Source organism: Podarcis liolepis, assembly GCF_965112155.1.
Source record: "Podarcis liolepis genome assembly, chromosome: 6".
Lineage (NCBI taxonomy): Eukaryota > Metazoa > Chordata > Lepidosauria > Squamata > Lacertidae > Podarcis > Podarcis liolepis.
Genome location: NC_139559.1, coordinates 74,891,564 through 74,903,156, shown reverse-complemented (window position 1 = coordinate 74,903,156; position 11,593 = coordinate 74,891,564). Strand labels below are relative to the sequence as shown.

The window sequence follows — 11,593 nt, the reverse complement described above, 5'->3', positions numbered from 1 at the left end:
ATTAGGTTACTCTACTTTTTAAAAATTGTGGCAGAATTTGGAGGAGGAGGAAATAAAGGCATGGCTGGGCTAAGAACCTAAGAGATCAGCCTGGGGTGGACATGGTGGGATATGCACCCTTCCCCCTTTCAATCCTCCCCTTTACAGGGGTACCTCGGGTTAAGTACTTAATTCCTTCCGGAGGTCCATTCTTAACCTGAAACTGTTCTTAACCTGAAGCACCACTTTAGCTAATGGGGCCTCCTGCTGCTGCCGCACCGCTGGAGCATGATTTCTGTTCTCATCCTGAAGCAAAGTTCTTAACCCGAGGTACTATTTCTGGGTTAGCGGAGTCTGTAACCTGAAGCGTATGTAACCTGAAGCGTATGTAACCCGAGGTACCACTGTATTACTATTGCATAGTAATTAGCTAAGCCAATTTTGGGAAAGATTGGCACAAATGTAGCTGCCCCCCGTCCCCCATCATTCCGGTTATGCCTCAATCTCGATAGGAGGCAAGTTCTGTGGGTTTTGTGCTGGGGGTTCTTCTTCTTCCATGTATAGTTTCATGAGAACCTCCTTAAACTGTGCATCATTTAATTGCAAATGGCTTGCATCAGTACCATTTTGTTAAGTCGAGAACGGGGGCATTACTTGTGTGGCAAAACAAGTTATGCAGCTACAGATAATAAGCGCAGAAGATGCTTTGCAGGTGCAACGCTTTACGGCCTCTGAAACCACCTTAAGAGCTTTCTCCTTGGGCTAGCTCCGGCATTCCTGGAACAAAATCACCTACCCATCAAGATTAATTTGGTGAGTTCTCTCCCTGCCTCCCAATGTGAAGCAGAGATTTGCTCCCGAAGAGAGAGATGCTTTAAAATGGCACTGTGGGCTTTATCTTGGTTGCCTTTCCTCTAGATCGCATTTGTTCAGTTTACAAGCATAATGATGTTTTTGTTAACTGCCAGCTCCGTATGAGGGCACGCCAGTTCTTCTGATAGTCAAGCTGTGTTCTTTCTGACTGGTGCATTATCTCCAGTAATGAGGATTGCACCGGCCAAATCCTGCCCTTAATTAGACCTCTGCTATCCTGTTGCTACCTAATTCTGCCCTTGGTGACACCTGTGCAGCTCATCCTTCTCAGTGGGGCTACCAGGTGTGTGAACAGAACTGGAGCCAGCTGACGATTTGGTTGCTAATGACCTAACTCCACAGTCAAAAAACAATTAGCTGCTGGGGAAACAGAAGCAGGGAGAAAAGGAGGGTTTAAAGTGATTTTTAATTTGACAGTGCTCCGCGGATTCAGTGGGAAACAAATTGGACTCAGAAGAGGGAAACCAGGACTTGTGTCCCAGGATGCTGTGTTGGGCAAGAACCACCGCTCAGCCTGAGAGTGAGAGTAAGCGTAACGGCAAGGCTTGCACCCACCATTCCCTGCAGTATAACTTAACTGGGTCCTGAAGTCCTGCCATTCTGCATTATGGCTCTGCTCAATATCATTGCCTGTCATTTGCAAGTCAGCCCCTCCACAGGGTGCCACTGTGAGCCTCCATTTTCTCCCAGCAATGATGTGGCATCATTAGAAGTGAGGCATTGTGTGAGGGGGAGGGGGGGAGGAGGAGGGAGCAGCCACTTGGGGAGCGATCCTATGCACAAGAATCTGGCATAAAGCAAGCTGATCTAAGGTACGCTGGCGTAAAGTTACACCAGATCCAAACCCTGTTTAGCAGCTCAGTTGCTGCTACTGCTACTGCTCTGCCAGGTAAAAGCCTGGCAGAGCAAGCCTTTTAAATAGTGTGACTTAACTGAGCAAGCTTAGGATCCAGCCCAAGTCTTCCCAATCTGGTCCTGCCCCAGCCACACTGGAATGACTCTTTTAGAGGGGCTTACACCAGCCTCAGCTCCGTCCGCTTGGGCTGAGCTGGCAGGATGAGCAAGTTATGATGGCGTATCTTCAGCTGAGCTGGGGCTGGGGAGCCAGGAGTCAGTCGGCTGAGCTAGAGATCCTCTGCATCCTCAGCTGCTCATCCTGGCTGATCACACCATAAGATTGCTCCCCCTCCATTTGCTGAGAGCAGAATGCTGTGGCGAGACTCCTTATGGGGTCCTCGCCATGGGATCTCATTCATCCGGTGCTATACCAGCTGCACTGGCTCCCGGTGGAGTATAGGATCAGGTTTAAGGTTGTTTTAACCTTTAAAGCCCTATACGGCCTAGGACCCTCATACCTATGGGACCGCCTCTCCTGGTATGTTCCACGGAGGACCTTACGGTCTTCAAAAAAAAAAAAACATCTTGAAGGTCCCAGGCCACAGAGAGGTTAGGCTGGCCTCAACCAGAGCCAGGGCTTTTTCGGCTGTGGCCCCGATCTGGTAGAACGCTCTGTCACAAGAGACTAGGGCCCTGCAGGACCTGACATCTTTCAGCAGGGCCTGCAAGACAGAGCTGTTCCACCAGGCCTTTGGCCAAGGCACAGTCTGACCCCCTCCTTTGGTAATCCTCACAGAACTCTAGCCCAATGGTTGCCATTAATTTGATTTTGAATTGGTTTTAAAATGAATTGATTTTAGAATGCTGTGTTACTTTCATTGTTGCTAGCCGCTCTGAGCCCGGCTTTGGCTGGGGAGGGCGGGATATAAATAAAAATTTATTTTATTATTATTATTATTACTGCTTGTGGTGACAGCAAAGCTACAGCTTCTTCTTGTTGTTGTTGTTTAGAAAAAAGACTACTTGTCTGTAAATACTTGTCTAGAAAGCACCCCCTGACAAGTTCTTGATTTTTCCTCTCTATCGCCATTGACCCCAAACACACTCCACTTTTGCAGTCTGTGAATGGGGATGCAAAATTTTCAGCTTAGTTCTAAACTGTGCTGTAAACAAGGCTACACAGATGACAGTTTACCAACAACTGAAGTGGGAGTATGTGAAGGCAAATGCAACAGGGGGAAAAAACCACAGTAGAGAAGGTGTACTTTTTAATAAAAAATATTAACATATTAAATTGATTGCTACAAGAACAACTTCCATCGTGGTGATGCAGTTTACCAGCGAGGTTATTGTCTTGTTTTGCGATACTGTAAAATACAGCGAACCCAAGAGACCAGGGCATAAATTAAGAGGAATTCTTTTATCCAAGGCTCCAACACAATGCTTGTATTATGTCTCCCAGAAGACATACTCAAGGGGAGCACACATGTGCCTGAAAAGTCGCATTGTTCATTTTAAAATGAAAAGAGCTATTTTGGTGTACAGCACAATATCTGGGAAAATGAAAGATTTGCAGATTAGATATGTCAAGCAGTTATTAATCAACAGCAATGGAGAAATGCAGGGGGGGAGGGAGGAAAATTAGACAAAAACAGAGGGGAGGGAATAAATGTCTGATGGGAGGGAAGATGGATGGGAGCTAAGTTGCCAAAATGGAGGAAAAGGGGGTGTATTTCTTCTGAGGAGTAACATCCTACTCGGTGGAAAGGCCAAGGAATTTCAGTCATCTGAGAGAACATGGAGATGCAGAAAAGCTTCAGTGATAAAGTTGTAAGAAAATAGCCATAACAAAGTGGTTACATTAGATCCTACCAATCATATTCGATTAAGTCATTTATATGCACGTGCGGTCCTGTTCATTGCACTAGTCTTCAGTTGGTGTAGATTTAATGAGTCCAGGATATAATTAGGAAAAGGAAATTAAAAACAGAAGGAATCTAATAAGCTATTCCAAATGTGTTTGGGGGAAACTTGGAGCTCAGGGTTAGCACTACCATTAGGCAGAATGAGCCGCGATCCATTCTACAGCATTGTTGTGGTGCCGTCTTCAGGGGCACTACCCTTAAACCACACTACCCTAAAACCACCTCTGCTAGACTTGTAAAGGCCACACCATACTGTGTTCACTAAGATGAAGAAAGTCAGGTCAAAGGCTTTAACCAACAAACAGGATAATCTTCACAGAGAAGCCAGTAGTGGGAAGGAGCTATGAGGTAAAAACAATCGTATTGCAGCTGGAATGGCAATATTATTAAACAGGTAACACTGGCCCTAAAGAGAAGGGGGAAATGAAGTGATGAGAAAAGCTCACAAGATCTAGTAAGAAAAAGGGAAAATAAATGAGAAATATGGGGAGGGAAGAGTATTTGGAGGGTGTATACAGATAAAAGGAGCTTAAGAAAATAAGAAGCCACAAGTATCCTCTGGATGTCATGAGGAAATCAGATACTAAGAAAATAATATGACACTCGCTGACGAAGAACACCCCAACGGAGAGAGCTTATTGCTGGCTAAAGTGTTTATTGTACACGGATTGCGAACTGAGAGGAGTTGTGGGAGGCACTTACGGGCTGCTTACGCTCAGCTGGGAATATCATCAATGTTCTGTGTGTTCTAGTGCTAGTTACACGAAGTGTTGCCTAGTAGCAATCTCCTAGTCAGGGAAATACCTTGAGAGAAAGTGGTGGTGGTGGTGGGGACATAACACGGTAAGCTGACAGGTGATGACAGGGATGAGGAGAAAACAATGGCGGTTTGGGGGAGATCAAGGGCCGGGGCAGTCCCGAACTCAAATCAACCTCGCCCAGGTGCTGAGGAATGGATTTAAACCTGCTAATACATTCCAGTTCTGCAGCCTCTCATTAAACACTGGACCATTGTAGTGAAGCTAGGAATGGGTGAATTAGTCTTTGAATTTGTGCCACCTTTGCATGTGCTCATCAGTCCCATGTCTGAATTAATAAGATACTTTATTTTTTTTAATGTGTGAAAATTCATATTTAAGTATTTTTTAAAGTATCTGTATTTTCCTTCAGAAAACATCTCTAAATATATTTTATCTCCAGTTGTGAATTGCTAAACTTTATTCATTGATTGAATTATTGATTGATTGAATCAAAGGCACTCCAAACCATGGAGGTGGTTTGGGGCTGGATGAAGGCACTAAGAACTGTATTGGAATATTCAGGAAGTGCAAAAGGCAGTGGATAACTACTTTCCAGTCTGCAAATTAGCCTGGGAGGTCTCCAACAGGATGCTGTGTGGCAGAATTTGAAATTTGAATTTGCAAGAATTCCTAACGGAAGCATAGTATTTTTAAAAAAATCATTTTTCTTTTTGCACTTGGCAATTTCAATTACTAGTCCAGTGAAGTCGGCTGTTGCCAACATATATCATGTCAAAATGCCTAAGATCCCACCTGCACTATACATTCAAAGCAGTACCACACCACTTCAAACACTCATAGCTTCTCCCAGAGAAGTGTTTTAAGGGTACAGAGAGTTGCTAGGAGACCCCTAGCTTCAATTCTCAGTGGTATTTTTTTACTCTTTTTTGCCTGCTGTTCTAGGGTTCATATGGATTTGTTCTAGGATTTTGACTTGGTCATTATATGATAGTAATTGCAATATCTGATAATGAGTCATATTGAGGTTCCAAAAAGCAGGATACAAACATTTTATTTTATTAAGTATTATTCTTTGCCTATCTTATTTCCCCCCCTTTTCATCATTTCAAGGCCTAGATCAGTATCAGTGCCCTGTTCAGATTGTGGTATATATATATATATCTTATATATTTCTACTATGTTCTCTCCTTTCCTACCTCCACCCCCAAACACTGCCTGCCCTTTCACACCTCTCCAGTATTTGTTCTTGTTTCATCTGCCGTGGCAAAGTTAGCCCTCATTGAAACTGCAGGTGTTCTTCTCTCTGACAATTACATCAATATTTTCCCCGAAAATAAAAAAAACCCTAGTAAAACCCCTAAGGTGAGAGAAGTCTTTGAAAGCTTCAAGCCTCTTTCAAAACAAACAAACAACGATATTTGCTGGGTGTTTCCATGTACACAGAGAGAAGGCTTGCAGTCGGAACAATATCAGAATAGAGCTGTTTGAACTGTCAGTATGATGTAAGTCAAGGGTAAACCAGTGTGGTGCCTTTCAGATGATGAGGTTGGATTCCAGCTGCCATCAACCCCTTCTGTCATGCTGGCTGGGGCTTATGGGAGTTGTAGTCTGACAACATCTGGAGGGTACATTCCCTTAATGCAATGGTTCTCAACCTGTGGGTCCCCAGATATTGTTGGACTACAACTCCCATCATCCCTGAGCTCTGGCCTTGCTAGCTAGGGATGATGGGAGTTGTAGTCCAACAACATCTGGGGACCCACAGGTTGAGAAACACTGCCAAAATGTAAGCCAGGGGAAAGAGGAGTCCAGACATTCATGAGACTATAACACCATTCACACTCATTTCCCCCTCGTAGGATTAACAACTGCAGAAGCCAGGAGAGAGGACCAGTCCCAACAGGACCTCTGTAGTATCTCTAGCAGCCTCACCTCCATCATTCACACATGGAGGTACGTCTGCAGAGGAGAACCCAGTTGAGTACTCAAAGGCTCCCACTGTGATTGTGAACCTTGGTCATGCCTTATTCCCCCGCCCCACCTACAACTGTTAATCACATATGGGCAGTGCTTCCCCCCAAATAAATATAGGTGCTGGAACTTGCCATGAAGTCACCGGACGACTTGGGGCAGCCCTGAACAGATGCCAGTTTGACAACAACTGTGTTCACTGCCTGCAGAAGGTGCTAAAACTACTGCAAGCTGTCTCCCTAGCTGGTTTGGGGGTCGTCCCTGGTTCTGCAGCAGGCCAAATAAATGTGCCCCAGCCTCCCTCATTCTCTTAGATTCAGGCAGATGGCTAGGGCAACTCAGAAGGGCTGGAAAACTTAAAGCCCACCACCAAGTACATGGGAGATGGACTGAAGAAAAGGAAATATGAATTGACCACGCCCCATAGCTTGACCAATCATGGCTAGCAGCCAGGAGCTAGGTGGAGTCATAGATCTAAAAAACAAAAGAACACTTTGGCCAGCTTCCATTTTGACTTAAAATGTTTGTTCTGGGCTTCTAAGAAGTATGTAAAGGCAAGAAGCAGGCAGGGGGAGCACCACTCCAGAGTACCTGGTGCACTCTGGCTGAAAAATGCATTGCATATGAGTGAAATATCTGATTGGGGCTTGGGTACCCTCAAAATTGAGAGCATACAGCTTGCAGTTAGCTGTGTTGTTCACAAGTCCCTTCCCATCAATGTATTCAGCATGAAAAAGGCTGGCCCCACTTTGGCCTATGACACTCACCTGCTACTTCAGAATATGGGATGCTTACTAACAGACAAGAATCTGGATCCTGTATGTATCACCAAACTACCCCAAGGTGATCTCACTCATCCCAGAATAATCTGGTCTTTTGTATCATCTTGACAGACGAAAAGCAGAAGGCACATAAGGTAAAACGGTGTGTACAGTGGTATCTCGGGTTACAAACACTTTGGGTTACAGACTCCACTAACCTGGAAGTAGTACCTCGGGTTAAGAACGTTACCTCAGGATGAGAACAGAAATTGCGCGCCGGCCATTTAAATCAGGCTGGGAAACCTGTGGCTCTATATTACTGCACTACAGTTCCCATCATCCCTGACTACTGGACATGCTAGCTGAGGCTAAGGAGAGTTGGACATCTGCAGGTTCCCCTGTCCTTATTTAACACACACACACACACACACACACACACACACACACACACACACGTACATTCTCTTTTTCTAAAAATAAACACCCTCACATAAGGCTGGTGTTGCATCTCCTAAAGGCTTGTAGGATTTAGTTTTCTTCTGTCACTGTTCCCGTGCATATGACAACCACAAACCATCCCAAACTCACACCACTGAACCACGACACTTTGTACAAGAGGCCCACATTCTGTGATGCTACTTACTTTCACAGCTGGGATGGGCTTTTTAGGAACAAGATGTTTTCTCTCAAGCTGGGAAACCAGGGTGCTCTGTTCCATCATGTTCACTTTGGACTCAGCTATTATCTTCTTGCGCTGCTCAAGGTAGGGGCCAAAACTAGGAAGTTTCTAAAAGAAATAGAAAGTATGCCATTACTGTTGTATAGAAAACAGTGGCCTCAGTGAGAGCGAATGACTTCATTCCACATTTGACAGACATGATCAATGATTTGAATGCCGAATCTATCTTTCTTTCCCTTCTCCCATGCTTCGGGGAGGCTATCCACCTTCTTCATTTTAAAAGTGCCACATGCATATTTATTCAATTAAAACATATATTCATCAATCTATGAAAACTTGTTTAAGAAAGATTTTTTTTAATAGTAAAAATTGTGCTAGGTTGTGTGCGTTTTTATATCCTTTTGGTTCTTAGCCAGTTAGCCACAATTCCCCCAAGAAAAGTTTTAGTGGCATCACTAGTCATGATGTAAAACAAATAATCAACCTTGGATAAAGACTGCAAGGTATGGACAACAAAAATTGGAAAGTTTGGTAGCGGGATAATCTGTCCCTCAGTTACTGCATTTCTTTGGGGTATGTATCACTAGGGTCCTGCTATATAAAAATACACATCACTCATTAAACTAAATGAAATTCACTCTATGTTTATTATTATGGTGCAGGGAATATTATGCACTAAAGATTCATAGAACTTGGTTGAGAAACCTCCATTTGCTTAATGCTTTACATCAGTTTCCCCTTCCAGCTAATGGATTTGCTAGCTAACTTTATAAAGCATGCTCTGAGATTATTTTGACATGGCGCTTAAAGGGATATTGGATCGGTTACTATAATGGCAGCCAGTTCCAAGCAAACTCTGGAAAGTGCTAATTTTATTCATTTCACTATTTGACCTCATTGAGCTTCTTAATCTTTAGCCTCTGGGCTTCTTTCATATAATGCAGCAAAGGGAAAGAATACTAAGCTCCAAAATACTCTACTTCCAGCCAGAAACCTATAAACGCCGACTCCAATTTCTAAGCACGCCAGTACCTACAGATAATGACTCTACACCACCAATCCATTAAAGTTCCTTGCAACCCATGAAGGTCATTGTGATCTTCCACCTAAGGAGGAGGACCATAACTCATGACACAGCATATGCTTTGCATGTAGAAGGCCTCAGGCTCAATCTCTGGTATCTCCAAGTAGAGTTACCAGCAGCTAAGAAAGTGTAGCATAGGCAGGACAATGTTCTATGCAATGGTACCACATCACATACTTCAGGAGCCCTCTTCATGCATTCAAGAGAATACCTGAATGAGCGTCTCCACCCCCATTGTTCAGCCCAGATGCTAAGATCCAGCTCCAAGGGCCTTCTGGTGGTTCCCTCACTGCGAGAAGTGAGGCTGCAGGGAACCAGGCAGAGGGCCTTCTTGGTAGTCATGCCCACCCTGTGGAACGCCCTCCCGTCAGATGTCAAGGAAATAAACAACTATCTGACTTTTAGAGGACATCTGGATGATGTTTGATATTTTTATTTGCTGGAAGCCATCCAGGGTGGCTGGGGCAACCCAGTCAGATGAGAATAAAATAATAATAATAATAATAATAATAATAATAATAATAATAATAATAATAGAAGAAGAAGAAGAAGAATATGTGTGCAGGGGGAACAGGTGTGGGCACTGTTCCAATGTCCCAGAGCAGATTTACAGGGCATGCAAGAAGCATGCAGGTAGAGGAAAAGGCAGGGAAATGTCATTGCACTAGTGGAACTGTTTAGCTGGATCCTCTATTCACATTACGTTCATTTCCATCAAAACAACCATATGGTGAGATTACCACCTGAAGATCATATAATCCCACTTTAAAGTGAAAAATTCTCTATGATCAGCCACATATTCCACACCCCATATTGACCCCAAAGAAGTCACCCCAAAGGAAATGTATCTGGGATATCTATCTCTCTTCCAACATCCCTGATCCTATTTGACATATCCAGGAGAACTGTTTGTTGAGCTGTACATTTTGCCCACATAAGGTCTGCATTCTTGGACCTCTGACTTTCTTTGAGGAAGACTATTGTACATCTTTAAGGGTTGGGAAGAGAAATGGGACGAGCTGTATCCTGATGGAGCTGTCCTTTCAGTACTTCATCTGAGCTCTTCTTCAGATTGCAAGAGGAAGGGAAAGAAACACACATTGTCCTTCACTTGAAGCAACAATGTGTCTTGGGGTGGCCTTGAAGATGACCCAGTGCTGGATCCTGATGCTGGGGTTTGAATAGAACTGGCAGTCTGACCCTGATATAGACAGTACAGATCAGAATAATTTGTAGGATGGCAACGTATCCCAGTGGCAGAACTCCCTGTCCCTTTGGTTTCAGTGCGGGGCTTTTCTCTTGCCTCCCCTTTTTATCCAAAAGTAAATCTCTGGCACTCAGCTTCCAAAAGCAACCTTGTAACTGATGAAGTGTACAAATCTCCTGCAACCATGTGATTTTTGTTTCAGTATTTCTCCAGGGATTCATCATTGATGAATTTGTTCTCACTGGATAAGCTAAATCCTACTCATTTAAAGATAACAGTATCTACCAGTAGAACTGTTTCTATCTAGATATAAAAAGCATTAGACTGCCAATAGAGAACTGACAACATAATGAATCAACAATGAAACCTTAAGCCAGCAAAGCTTTAAGGTGAATAAGCCTGTTTCGATTATAATTTATTCACAGATCAATCTAAAGCCAATTGAGCATATTATGAACTAGAAAAGAGGCTGCTTTCCTAAGAGAAGCAGGCGCCTGATATCTTCATTTTCAAATTACTGTATCTTTTTTTTAATGGAAGAAACACTGGCCATGTTTGAGGAAGGAAGGTAATATGACCAGTTCATACTAATTCTCTCAGATAATAATACTAGTAATTCATTACTTAATGATGAATACATGTACCTTATCCTGACTAGATATTTGCAAAACTAATGCACTTGCAGGTATTTAGTAACCTGGCAAAACATTTCCTCTGCTTCCAAGATTACAGGACTTTAGAGTGTCTCACTAGCCCTTTTAGTAATCACGTGATTACGACTGCATAAAGGTAAGAGGAGGGCTGTCCTCACTGACCTTGCCATGGGGTTTTCCCTGGCTCTGCCCCCTAAACCCAGTCCATTCATTGGAGGGGAAGACTTAAGCGGGAGCCAACTCCACACATGCGGGCTCCCCACTCGGTTTAGAAACCGGATTGTGCATAGTTCAAAATTCCATAAGGAGCCTATATGTGTGCAATGGGTTCTCCATTTCAGACTTCCCCTTCCCCACAGTGGTGTGGGCAGCAATGATGCAAGGACTGGGTCCACAAACAGAGCCCACTCTTTCCCGCTCATGACGTTAATCAAATATTGAGTGAGCATCAGTACAGCACTTAGTCAAGTCTCAGATATATTTAAGATTAAAATTCAAAGCAGCAGCCAGCTTTTAAGAATATGGGTTTTGTCAGGGCTTTCTTTCAGCTGGAACTTGCCAGAACTCAGTTGCCTTTCTATGAGAGCAAGGGAGGTGTTTGTGGTGAGTTCTGGCACCTCTTTTTCTAGAAAAATAGCACTGAGTTTTGTAACAATTTGGGGAGGAATTCAACACCATGTTCTTCTGATCTTTCTGTCATGACAATCATTTCTGCTTGCCAGACAAAATGTTTCCCCTCTGCTCCCCTTATATGCTTTTCTCCTAACCCTCCAGAGCAGATCTGGAGAGGCACAGGTAGCATGGGAAGAGAAAAGAGGCGAAGTCCCATTTAACTAGTGGGAGCCCTAGCACTGTCTTCCACT

The 11,593-nt window shown here is 43.7% G+C and overlaps 1 protein-coding gene across 3 annotated transcripts in view; it reads right to left on the bottom strand.

Moving 5' to 3' along the window:
- Positions 1 to 11,593, bottom strand: part of DPYD (dihydropyrimidine dehydrogenase) — a 490,336-nt gene that overhangs the window by 9,783 nt on the left and 468,960 nt on the right. For all 3 annotated transcript variants that reach the window (XM_083510988.1, XM_083510986.1, XM_083510987.1), the window contains one exon: positions 7,751 to 7,894. In XM_083510988.1, the coding sequence (XP_083367114.1) occupies positions 7,751 to 7,894 (144 nt within the window). The remainder of the gene's footprint in view (positions 1 to 7,750; positions 7,895 to 11,593) is intronic.